This window comes from Dysidea avara, chromosome 3, assembly GCF_963678975.1.
Source record: "Dysidea avara chromosome 3, odDysAvar1.4, whole genome shotgun sequence".
NCBI classification, from domain to species: Eukaryota; Metazoa; Porifera; class Demospongiae; order Dictyoceratida; family Dysideidae; genus Dysidea; species Dysidea avara.
The window spans coordinates 37,893,348-37,906,730 of NC_089274.1; the positions used below are offsets into that span (position 1 = coordinate 37,893,348).

The 13,383-nt window shown below is 37.2% G+C and overlaps 1 protein-coding gene across 4 annotated transcripts; it reads right to left on the reverse strand.

The window, feature by feature from the left end:
* Positions 1-523: 523 nt before the first annotated feature.
* On the reverse strand, positions 524-12,202 carry LOC136250886 (uncharacterized). 4 transcript variants are annotated; one of them, XM_066043221.1, is made up of 17 exons: positions 12,055-12,202; positions 8,578-8,624; positions 8,480-8,520; positions 8,357-8,426; positions 8,023-8,211; positions 7,466-7,840; positions 7,048-7,416; positions 6,380-6,574; positions 6,194-6,326; positions 4,407-4,495; positions 4,172-4,267; positions 3,708-3,785; positions 3,441-3,655; positions 2,729-2,838; positions 2,130-2,289; positions 840-976; positions 524-791 (listed from the first exon to the last, which is right to left on the reverse strand). In XM_066043221.1, exons 4-17 carry the CDS (start codon positions 8,418-8,420, stop codon positions 692-694), a joined length of 2,310 nt encoding a protein of 769 aa, XP_065899293.1. In that variant the 5' UTR covers positions 8,421-8,426; positions 8,480-8,520; positions 8,578-8,624; positions 12,055-12,202; the 3' UTR covers positions 524-691. The 4 variants fall into 4 exon arrangements, with proteins under 4 accessions (XP_065899293.1, XP_065899289.1, XP_065899292.1 ...); XM_066043217.1 differs by having other exon boundaries at positions 6,194-6,332; XM_066043220.1 differs by having other exon boundaries at positions 6,194-6,332; positions 8,578-8,638.
* Positions 12,203-13,383: the final 1,181 nt, after the last annotated feature.

The window sequence follows — 13,383 nt, forward strand, 5'->3', positions numbered from 1 at the left end:
AATTCAATTATATTCTTCTACAGTAACCATATTTACCAGGAGTCATTTTTATAGATTATATTTGTTATGTAATGCATTGAAAAGTGCTTTGCTGTCACCTGTTGCGCACTATATATGAATTGTTCGAAACATTTATTTAGCTAATCTGTTGTATGAAACTGCAGTTTGCCGGCTCACCAAAATAATAAAATTCCATTCAGTGATAGTTGCTTTACCAAGTCACTAATATTCACACATACACACCAAAATGATCATGGATTGCCTGACATAATACTATGTATGATGTGAACTTACACAACTGTATCTGTACCCATTTGTTTCTATCTTAACTAACATGGCTACCTTAATCACAGGAAAATTAACTGGACACATTACGATTGTTAAAGTACAGCTTGGGAATGACCCCCAAACTGCAGTCATCAGCATGCATATTGTATAGTTATTGAGGGGACAGTACAGTGAATGTGTTAGTATGGTTAAAGTGAATTTCATCTATTTTGCCAAAATTATTTCTAACTGCAAGTTCAGTTTGTATTTCAAATCATAACTCAACTACTGCAATGGTAAAAGTAGCACATCCAACACAACAACAAAAGTACAAAAGCATTAAATTGTAATAAACCACATCAAGAGTTAATAATATGGAAAGGATTAATTCTTGAACACATTTTAACGTATATTGGCTGTAGGTTCATGATGTTTGTAATTCTTGATTGATTTTTTCAACAAGTTCAGAAAAGTCAGGTCTATCATCTGGAGCAAACTTCCAACAGCACCTCATAATGTCATACCTATAAACACAATAAATCATTGATGAGACCTCACTATTTAATACCTACATTTCTTCTGAGCTTAGTGATGGCTTCTCTAGCACTTTACCAGTCTTCAGATAGTCAGTCATTTCATGTGGATCCACTGAAGGATATGGTTGTAGTCCAAGAGTGAATACTTCCCAACATGTTACTCCAAATGACCACTGTAAGTAAGGAGTGCATGTGCTGTATATGAATATTTTGTGGGGCAAATATTTGACAGTCTGTTTTTGCTCACATTAAAGTAAAGGAATAGCAACAAAAATTCATGTGACGGGCAAAAAGGCCTGGCAGCTGGTGCACAGTGTGTGAAGCACACTCAAAATGTTCTATCTAGTAAGTTTGGGGCATAGGCAATTCTAAGGAGGGGCCGGGGGGCCATGGCCCCCCTGCTGAAAAATAACTTTTGGGGGGAAAGTTGCAGTATAGATTGGCATTGTTATTTACAGCATTTTTAATATTTTAGCATAAATTTTCAAGCCTTCAAATTGCAAAAATCCTGCATCTTCTGGGGGTTGCACCCCAGACCACCTGAAATCCTAACTGAATAGCAGCACTTTTCCCTACTTACCCCCCCCCCCCCCCTCCCCCTCCCCCATAGTTTAGGTATAGAATTGCTACTGGTCTGGGGCATGTTTTTTTCAAAAATAAATCTTGAATTTGGTCATAATCTTAGACTGTAAAAGGAATCAAAATGTATTGGGTCCATAACTGCTCCATCAAAGTATATCAATCTTAAAATGTGGAGAGGCTAATTCCCCTCTAAAGTGGAGGTGTTCTAGTCTCCTGTTGCTACGCCTATGATCAAAAGTATCAAATACTTTGGTAGGTGGATATTATAACAAAATTTACTAAGGAAATGCAACTGAAGGTTCATTAAGGTAAATTACGTACACAAGTACATCCATAAAAATGTCTGTACTTTTTAAAAACTTCCCCAACACTTTGTGCATGTACAACCTTTAAAAAACTCTTTGCAAAAACTCCAGCAAGCACAAAGCTCAGTTTCATTCCTAAAAATACAATCAGCTACTCTAATAGAGCACCAGGCTTGTTTCTAAAATAATTATCATTTTTAGTATAACACAAAAGGTTGCTGTTGATTCTACATCCTTATATACATGCGTCTGTTGTTAGTTAGATCGTCTTGCCAAATGCAAATGTTTTAATTGACTGTAAGCCTCTTCCAGTATCATTACATAAAATGACTGAAATACTAACTAGTGGACAGATAAAAGTACATGGTAGTAGCATTATAAAGTAGATGGTACTATTAAGGTAGCCTTTTAGCATAGATTGTAGCAGTCAACCACTTACTACATCAGTTTTTGCTGAAAAACTTTTGTCAAATAGTGCCTCAGGAGCAAGCCATTTCACTGGCAGTAGAACAGAACGGTCTAACTTGTAGTAGTCTGATATGTATATGTCACGTGAAAGACCAAAATCAGCAACTTTAGTCACCATGTTCTCATCCAACCTGCAAAGTACATGTCTTTGTAAGAAACCCATACATACATGCACCTTCAAGAATGTGATAATCATTTGCGAGGCCACAGATTAGTAATATATGGGTAAACTAGGCCATCAGGCTTTTACTAGCTACACATATAACTCAATGTCATTATTATGTTATGTATGTAAATGTCCGTAAATGCAGTCAGCATAAGAAATAAATTCTGTCATATAGCAATGACCATTGATTGGTATCACACATGCAAGTATGTTATTGAGGGCTACATAGCATGAGGGTTGATGTATTAAACTTTGACAAATTCACACTAATTCATTAACACTGTTTTGCAATGTTTCTTAGTTGAACATGATTTCATTCCTGGTCAGCATGATCACATGTGTGCAATAAATATTTTAAGATTTTATATATTTAAATATTTAATTATATGAACTTAATTACTCACATGCAGTTTCGTGCTGCTAGATCTCTATGTACAAACCGAACTGATGACAGGTACTCCATTCCTTTAGCAATGTCAAAGCATATCTTCACAAGTGTGTTGAAACTAAGATCCTACATATGTACAGAAGGACACATGGATTAATGTACAAAATGGCATATACAGAAAGAAGCTTCTTGTAACAATGATCAACAGATATTAAGATTCCAGTGTACAAATCATTTTGACAAGGCATGCACATAGGTTGGGAAAAACTATGAAGTTACAGAAAAATAATGATAAATTTTGTACTATGTCCCATCTTGAACATTCAGATATAAGCCACTGCATGCAGTGATAGTTGCATAGTATGAACTCCTGCATCCAGTGGTGATACTAGACCTGACCTACAGGGAGCCAAGTAGGGAACAGTTTGACTATTGTTGTATGGCTGTAGTATTAAGTAGAATTTCAGGGGGGGGGGGTCTGGGAGTGCAGGGGGGTCTGGGGGTGCAACCCCCAGAAGCTGCAGGATTTTTGCAATCAGAAGGCTTGAAAACATTATACTGAAAACATGAAAAATTCTAAAAATAACAATGCCAATCTATACTGCTTTTCCCCAAGATTTTTAAAAAGTTATTTTTCAGCAAGAGGGGCCATGTCCCCCCTGGCCCCCTCTTAGAATCCCCTATGCCTGCAACAATTATTGTTTATTTATATATATAACACAATTCACTTTTGGTAATTCTGTCATTTCTATCTTGTGTCCTCTCTTTGACTTCAGAAATGTCTTCACATCACCATTGACCATATATGGTAACACCATCATTGGTATGGACTCCTCTGGTGAAATACTAACACCAATGAGACTCAGTACATTAGGATGGCTGAATATTTTAGTAGTAGAACATTCATCAACAAATTCTTCAGCTGTAAGCATTGATGAAGAAACTGCAAAATAATAAGTCACGCAGAGCACTTAAACAGATTGTGAACGTCAGACCTTTTAATGTCTTAATAGCAACAGAAAGATTTTCACCATTTCTTGTGTAAATACCCTTGTAGACAATTCCAAAAGCTCCTAAAATACATACAGCAAATGAGTGAATGTATAAAGATGATTATTACTTGATTGCTATAATACAGGAGCATGATTAACAAGCCACTATACCATGTAACATATACAGTTATGTTGGCTCAGGTGAGCATAGCCAGAAATTTTATTTCCACGATTCCATGTTTGGTATAGTGAGTCATTTGAACAATAAAAAGAAGCTGTGCAAACTGTCCATTGCTATAGTATTCCTCAGTTGTTCTATACATATTTGTCTCTCAAGCATTCTCTTGTGCTATATTGTCCATATTGCATTAATTATGAGTGTCCCTATAACTTCATTATTACTCAGACAATATACCATCTATGTACATCTACAACAAACAATAACTACACATACTATGATGTAATACCTTCAGATATTGGCTCTTGAACTTGCAAGTCATTGTAGTTTATTGTAAGTGTAGCTAATTGCTTTTCAAATTTTTGTGATACAAATTCTTTTGCAGCTAAAAAGAGAAAACAAAATATTACGATCAGAGTTGATACTTTACCTTACATAGAATTATTATGAACATGTACTACACATTACACATGAACAAATGTACTTTATTGTATGGTTAATGACATTCTAATTTTGCAACTTACATATAGCCGCGTATTCATTCTGATTGTGTTTAAGCAAAGTCTCTTTCATATCATGATCATAAGTGGATATACAGCTCATCCTCTTGAGGCTTTGTTAAATAACATATTGTCAAAATTATATTTGCAAAGGAAGAAATTTTAAAATGATTTAGAATCAGCAGATATTACATTTTATTCCAAAACTGTGTACAATATAACAAGTTTTGAGTAAAATTCTGTATAGCTTATAATTAAACACATGCAGTTTATAGCTACAACATCAGCAAATTAGAGAAATACACTGATTTACTTGCATATACCATGATGCATTACTTGAAGAGCTAGATCACATTTACTGCTCTACAAGTGCTGAAATTTTTATTCTAAAACAGCTCCCACTACTGGCCACTATATAGCATTTAAACAATTGAAGGTCAAGGTAACAGAGTCATACATTATCATTCAGGTTCAACACAAATATTGTGCACATGTAATACTATAAATTAGGGCTGTTTGATAAAAGTGATAATGTGATTATCATGATACCTTTGTCATTATCATAATAAAGATAATGAAATTTCTATTATTAGATATCTCAAGATAATAATAAATCTCTGTAGACTATTGTAAACAAGTATAAGAAAAAGTAGGAATTTTAAGTTTGATTAGGGATCATAGAAAAAAAAGTAGGGAAACAAGGGAGGTCACATACACCTGCAGATATACTAGTGGACATTTAATCCCTATACCCACGACTGAATTAATAGGGATTAAATGTTCACTAGTATATTTACAGGTGTAGGTTGTGGTATGCCAAAAGGCACGTCTCAGGATGAAGCAACGTCGAATAGTGGAAAATCAAGTCTGTAGCCTTAACCGCTATCAAGTTATGCTTGTCTGAAGGCATTAGTCAGTCAGTCAGTCAGTCAGTCAGTCAGTCAGTCAGTCAGTCAGTCAGTCAGTCAGTCAGTCAGTCAGTCAGTCAGTCAGTCAGTCAGTCAGTCAGTCAGTCAGTCAGTCAGTCAGTCAGTCAGTCAGTCAGTCAGTCAGTCAGTCAGTCAGTCAGTCAGTCAGTCAGTCAGTCAGTCAGTCAGTCAGTCAGTCAGTCAGTCAGTCAGTCAGTCAGTCAGTCAGTCAGTCAGTCAGTCAGTCAGTCAGTCAGTCAGTCAGTCAGTCAGTCAGTCAGTCAGTCAGTCAGTCAGTCAGTCAGTCAGTCAGTCAGTCAGTCAGTCAGTCAGTCAGTCAGTCAGTCAGTCAGTCAGTCAGTCAGTCAGTCAGTCAGTCAGTCAGTCAGTCAGTCAGTCAGTCAGTCAGTCAGTCAGTCAGTCAGTCAGTCAGTCAGTCATTCAGTAGAAAATTCCACTAAATGTTTTTTTTTTAAATTTTTTTATTTAATAGCAACTTTTAAGAAGCCTTTCAGGTTGTGCTGAAGGCACTTTTGGGCTTGGTTACACCAAACCAATACTGCCAAGGCACCATGAAGGTATTGTGAGGCTGGTGTTAGGGTGATATATTTGGCCAGAAAAGCCCAAACCTTCACGATCCCTAATATACAGTACTACCGTACTGTATGACTAAAAGCAGGCAGATGGTCCTCTTGTGAGTAAGGTCACAATCAGCTGTGATAGTGTGGAAAAGGTGATTTTCCAAGAAATACTAGCCTTGAACAATTTATTATTACACACTATGACAATTTCATTATTGAGATAATATTGTTTTTATCGTGATAAAATGTTTTGTTATCGAAAACTTATTGAGATATAGGTTGTTTTTTTATTATCGCACAGCTCATACTAGTATAAACTTACCGAACACCTCTTTTCCGCTTTAACTTCTTGTGTATTCTATATGCCACAGCAGCAACAATTAAAACAACAACAGCTGACACAACCGAAGATATAATAATAGGAATGGTTACAGAACTCCTTGAACCAGAATTGTCTACAGCTGCAGAATTACAAATGTCTGCCAATGACACATGTAATATGACCTACCTCTTTGTATACACGACACTACATCATTACCACTCCATGTGCCATCAAATAAGCACGTCCTCTTGTCATTACCAGTTAGCTCATAACTAGAGTTACATGAATAAGTACAAGTGTCTTCATAAGAGAGTACTCCATCATCTCCCAATGAACAATTAATTGTTACATTGATAGGGTTGTCAAGTGATGGACAGGTAACTACCAGTAGGGAATAACGTGAGATTAACTGTTATATATAGTTAAAACGCATTATCCACTTATAACTATAGCTATATACCTACCCATCCTCCAACTTATGGTCTATCATACACCTACAACATGTACTATAGTACTACATAAAACAGTGTCTATCATTCTTTGACACTGCAATAAGAGATACATACATAAGCGATCTTTGATTAATGCCACACAACTGTTGATGTATGTTGACTCTCATTCATTGCAAAGTGTATATGTAGTTATTCACTGACTACTGGTCTGAAATTTAGGCAGTTACATTATGACATTGGTGAGTTGTCATTATAGTAATATCATGGCTGTGAAGGATTTTTTGATATACACAACCAAAGTTAGAACTATAGTGACACTTTCCCCAGACTTGTTCCTGCTACAATAAAACTATTTCTTAATCCACATTTTGACTTAATAGTAATTGATAATCTTTATTTTACCTCTTAGACAAGATGCTCCATCAATTACCCTCCACTGTACCACATCAGGATCCACAGTAACTTCACACTGGTATGTAATACTGGTGAAATGTCTGGCAAATCCTTGATCACACAATGCAGTACATGTTGACTGATACTGTGTGTTGCATGGTAATTGTAATTGTGAATTATCAAGAGGTGGTGATGTGGAACAATTTAATGCTACACAAGATGGTAGACCTCCACTCCAACTTTGATTAGCTAAACAAGTTCCATTACTAGCTCCTTGTAACTCATAACCAGGATTACAAGAGAAGGTACAGTTATCCTGATAAAATCCTCTAGATCCTGGACACTCTAGTCTCCCATTAACAGGAGCAGGACACTCCACTGTACAGACATATAATTTTGTACACATTTTAATGTAGTTTTCATATACCTCTTTGACATGATGCTCCATCTATTGCCATCCAATCTACCATATTGCTCACAAACGTGACGTTACACAAATAAGTAACACTGGTGATGTTAGCCCTCATGTATCCTTCATCACAAGTTGCTGTACATTTTGACAGGTACTGTGTGTTACATGGTAATTGTAGTTGTGAGTTAGTTACAGGTGGTGATGTGGAACAGTTTAGTACCACACAAATTGGATTTCCCATGCTCCAGTTGCCATCAGCTAGACAAGCTCCAATCACAGAACCCTGTCGAACATAACCTGCATTACACTGAAATGCACAAGTATCTCCAATTAAACCAGTAGTGCCAGGTACACAGTTGAGAGCTCCATTTGTTGGAGGGAGACACCGAACTAGACAAATAAAACAAACACATAAAGACATACCAAAAAACAAACAAACAAAAAAAAGCGATTCCATGCTACATCAAGTGTAGCTTATTTACACAATTACAACTGAGTGAGTGTTCAGTACCTCACTGTTTGTTCAGATATATTAGGACTTGGTCTGTTCAATACTTACAGTATGTATGTACCTCTTATGCATGTGACATTACTACCACTCCAACTCCCATCACTCTGACATATCCTAGTATCACTGCCACTTAACTCAAAGCCATTATCACATGTAAAGTCACAATTGTCATTAGTAGAAGGAGTTCCATCATCTCCCAGTGAACAAGTGATCATTCCATCAGTTGGAGCATTAAGTAAAGGGCAAGCAACTGTAACGATAGTAAGAACAGCTACACTTCACCATTACATACAACACATTCCATGTAACAGAAACCTGTATAATTTGGACGTATAAGAGACTGCCTATCACACTCTTATAATCCAGTCAATGTGTCAATGGGTATATATAGTTACCTGAGCACATCACATTACACAACTGAAGTATTAGTATCACATTTGTAGCTGATCTGATCATCATGATCTCCTAATTTGTAAAGTGTTTTAGAGTGATAAAAAAATTAATGTTGAGCTATTTACCTGATGATAATTTGAAGATGTCAGTTAAGATAAGGCTGTAGCTATATAATGAAAAATACACACGTGTAATATATTAACTCTATTCACCAGGGACTTACCCAGTGGATTTCCAGTGGTTTTAGAAAACCCCCTGATATGTTGCACACTACACAAAATGATCTAAATTCAATCAATGAGAAATGAATAGTACTTAGAATTCAGGTGGAAAATGTTAAAACCAGTCAGAAAAATACTGGCTTCTCCAATAGAACAGTCACTTAGCTACAGTGGTACTCCAATATATGTGATCAGTTACTGGAAGCACCCTTTTGAAAATCCAGTGTACACTTATACTATGTTACCTATAGTTCACAAAAATAGTACCCAGCCATTGTATATAAATTTTCAAAAATTCTATATGACTATATATGCTGCAATTTTCAAGGCCTTAGAAAATGAATGATCAATTCACTATCTGAAAGATTCCTTTGTGGGCTACCATACTCATTAGCTAGCTAGCTATAGCTCATGAGGAACAAAATAATAGCAAATAGATTCAGCACAGATTAAAAGCTGTTGCTAGGTGGTCAAGTCATCACCACCCTGGGATGTTTCTTCACAGAGGCTAAAAAGGGGCTAGTCATGGCCAAAAACCTAGTTGTAAATGACTTTTGGCTGGTTGTAAATGATAGTTGTAAAGCTTACACAAAAATAGCCAGCTACACCAAAGAAAAGTATAAACTTAAAGTTAAGTAACTTTGTTTACAAGCCATGAAAAATGGACGATATCCGCAATGACGTTTTCTGACGTCACAAAACAAAATGGCCGTGCTAGTGTGGGGACTTTGTACAGGGAGGTATTGGTCAAGATAGTGTTTCCCTATGATAGCATTTATAAATTCGAAAAAGGGCAAAGGTGAGGCATATAGTATATAATGCAATACAAATAAGCCTAGTTGTGTCCGAATTTAAAATTTTCGGTCTGCTTTCCTTGTTGGAACACGTTTTGCATCATCACGGTACGTGCACTACTTCTTACTTTTATTATCTCGTGGTTCCAAGTGTAGAAAACTATAGACAACATTTATTTCGAATACTGTGTGCTAAAATCTCTGAAGCCTCCACACTAACACGGCCATTTTGCCAATTATGACATCAGATTTTGTCATTGCGGATATCGTCCATTGCTTGCACTTCACCCATACCTTACTTTTACATCTATAATTAGTGCGCTAGCCTTAGCCAAAACAAAAAAGCCAAACCCTTAAAAAGGGCACCTATACCTATATACCAAACAATTCCAAAATGACCAGCTTAAGATGCCTAACTATCTGTAAGGCAATTCGCACTGGGAGAGTATAACTTCATGCATACAGTATTTTTGGGGAATTAACACAAAGAGAGGCACACTATATAAGAGACTACTACAAGTGCTCCAGAGCCAATGCAGATCACTATGGCTATACAAGCATTGGTGATAGGCAACCTGCCAGAGTTATTGTTCAAGCAGTCCACTAGATGATCAAACACACCAGCTGTATGGAAAGAAGTGTTTGGTGAGTTCAAAGGGAGCTATGGCTTGAGGGCACAAAGCATCTGTCTTGTCCAAAGTGGACAGGCCAATCTTACATTGCCTTGAACTCACCAAAACTTCTTTCCTTCATACATACAGTAAAGGACATCATTATAATTTACTTGACAGGCAAACCACAGTTAGCCGGAATTAGTTTCATCGGTTTCTTATTTAGTTACCCAGTGGTTATATAGGTTTTCTGTATAGGTACGCATCACATAATAGTAACCACTGATTTGTAAGCAAAAAGTTTAACGAAAAAATCCACATTTAAGAAAAGGAAGCAAGTACAATATAAAATCAGTATATGTGACCAGGCCTGTGAAAATAGGGCATGTGGGTACAAACTACACTCCATCATTTTACAGGAGTATCTATGGTGACATGTACAGGTGACCCTCAGTAACAGCAAGTTGACGGCTGGAGGCACACAAGGACGCTTGCATCTAGAACGCAAGTCCCTGATATATACACGGCGTAGCAAGGAGAGCGTTTAACGAAAAAACCAAGGGGTAGCCAACGTCTTGGGACTCTCGTACACTATCTGAGAAATCCAGTTAGAAATCCATTAAATATTTAGAAATCCCAAATCACGTACAAATAGGTTATTCTCGTTTTTGTACATTCATGATTTCAATTATGGTCGCCGCTCTATACAACATTTCAAATTGACAGCGCAAAGTACACCTGTGTCTCTTCCGAAGTTCCCAGCTACTCTCTCAGGTGTTCTTTTGCAAAAACTCAAGGTAAAAACATCACCGTAAAAATCGAAATAAAATTATATTGTGCTTACAAATTTATTTAATATTTTTGAAATACTTAAATATTTTTTTTTAATATATATATATATATAAGAAAACTATGATGATCATAACACACGTACACACTGAAAACTACAACATACTACTACTTATTACCTAACTATATACTTATTACTACCTATACATACTTAACTTAACCAATGTCAAAGTCAGGAAATTTGTCCTCAGCAGTAAGCGAATACTGGCGGAGTATCATTTTTGCATTGTACCTCCACAAAGTCACAGACAGTTGCTGGAGAAGTTGGCGCCTAGCAAACTTACGAGGTAAACCGTTTCTAACAGTTGTTCTGTCAGCTATGGATCCTAAAATTGATAGGGCATATGGTGACCAAACACCAAAGGTCTCACATACAAGAGGGATAAAATCTCCTCCATTATCATTTACAATGTCCTGGTATTGGTTGTCCTTAGCTATCTCACCAACAGCAGCGGCCACCCCAGCCTGAGAAGAAGCAGAAGATATGACAGCAGACTGAGTGGTACTCCTGACGGAGAGATCAAAATAGGCAGGACGACCAAGATGAAAGTCAGGGTGGTATATGTCGCCAGGACAAGATCGGTCAGATGGAATGCCTTGCTCCCTAAGAACACCAGGGTGATCTTGGAGCAAGGCATGGTGTACAACAGACACTAAAGCATTATGACGCTGGATCCTCAAGGGACCATGAGAGCACCCCAGCAGATGATCACCAAACTGGTCAATGACAGATAGACAAGTACAGAGTGGTAAAGAAGGGAACAAAGGAATGCCAAGCCACAAACGTAAAGCTACAGTAAAATCATGAGGAGGAATAGCTAGACCCAAAGCAGGCTGTGGAAGTGCTTTAAGCCAACCACTGCTGGTGCCAGAAGAATGTGATAAAGCACGCAGACGTGCTTGATCACGAATGGTGGAACTGCTTACAAGCTGTTTAAAAAGTGAATCATCTAAAATGGCTTGAATATTGGGATTCTCGTACACCATGTTGAGTTTTTGCGTGGCCGCGGCGCTGGCTACCCCTTGGAAAAAACCGTTCATATCTCATTCGGCTTGGAGTACGTTTGCTACTTGTGTGCTTGCTTGAGCGATCTGCTACTTTTTCAGAATAGTACGTGAAAATTAGTAGCTATGTAGGCCAAACACGTAAATTGAACTCAACTATACATTACTTGCCTAACAGTAATGATTTCAACTGCCCCACCTCTTCATTTCCGGTACTTACATGGTCTCTGCTGGCCGTTCACCAAATTACAATTGTAGTAAGTTTCATTAGAGAGTGGTTATCGCAGTCTCCTTTGGCTCATGATCATCGTCGATAAAGTTCGCTGCTTCAACTGTTTTTATTTACATCACGTGACAGAATTGCTCTAATAATTCGTTGCGAGTAATATTTACGAGGGATTTAGTTTTCGCGAACGCTCACTTCAAACACGCCTGCAGTATAATCCGAGTGCCTTACCGTGTTTTGCAATTACTTATAAATACACTGCATACAATTAACAATCAGATTAATGTGTTCAGTTGTTGAGGATCCACTTGCAGTAGCCTGTACTAGTAGCTAGGTAATTTTATAATACTTCATAGGAGCAAACAAAATGAGAAAGGCCTTTATAATAGCGTGTACGCATTGTTGGCCATGGGGTCAAAATAAAGATTGCAAAGGATTGAACTTGTTTTTGATAGTCAGTTGCCCATCATTTTGTTTGAACTGCCAGTCAGTTGTTACCAATTAATAGGCACCAGCCTATTATGCTGGCATAATTTTGAGCATAATAGGTGCTTGAAAGCATCGAGAATAATGCTAGCATAATAGGCAGAATAACTGTCATACTGTATGTAAAAATGCATGACACAGAAAAAGGTTGACTTACAATAATAGAACAGTTGATGCCACTAATATGGCATTAAGCAGTTATTTAGCACGACTGTTTTTATAGTTTACAATGCAGCCTAATTCTTAACGCACAATGAGTACTTTGTACATTAAACCAGTTGTTCATAAGCCAAAGTTTTTCATTATCTATTAGAAAGTAACAAAACATGGGAACTGTGGCAAAAGATTTGAGCATGATTATGAGCATAGTAGGCAAAATTTTTTAGCACTGCAGCATAGCATAATAGGTAAAATTAAAAGCATAATAGGTTGGTGCCTAACAATTAATACTAAGCCCCATCTGCATGTCAGCTGCTAACAGCAGAAAACTGCTGTAACCTGCTTGCATGGAGCCAAATGGCAGCCCAGTGACTATAGGAGCACTTGACCTTACAGTATCTGAGGGTCAAGTGCTTCCATCACATTGATTGTTGTTTATTGTTTCCATTTTTGTTTATTGTTTAAAAATCAACAAAGAACTAGATTGCTATAGCTGGACTTTCAATGTACTGGTTTGTATTCCCAGCTTGTTAGAGATTGGTTGCTTAGGGGACTTTACACCTGTGATGCTGTCCAACATATCTCATGCATGTAAGTTACCATCCAGAGTTGTTAAGCCATTGTTTGATCAAGCTGCCAGAATTGCAACTCGCTCCTCAGAACTGTGCATGGGATCTG

Bases quoted from the DNA above. Each gene is read 5' to 3' on its own strand.
- LOC136250886 (XM_066043217.1), bottom strand. From the start codon at position 8,420: ATGATGATCAGATCAGCTACAAATGTGATACTAATACTTCAGTTGTGT. The intron at 6,575-7,047 runs GTAAAATAAAGA...CCCTACTGGTAG, and splicing joins TGGAGCATCTTGTCTAAGAG to TTACCTGTCCATCACTTGAC. The intron at 3,656-3,707 runs GTCTGACGTTCA...ATTATTTTGCAG, and splicing joins TGCTATTAAGACATTAAAAG to TTTCTTCATCAATGCTTACA.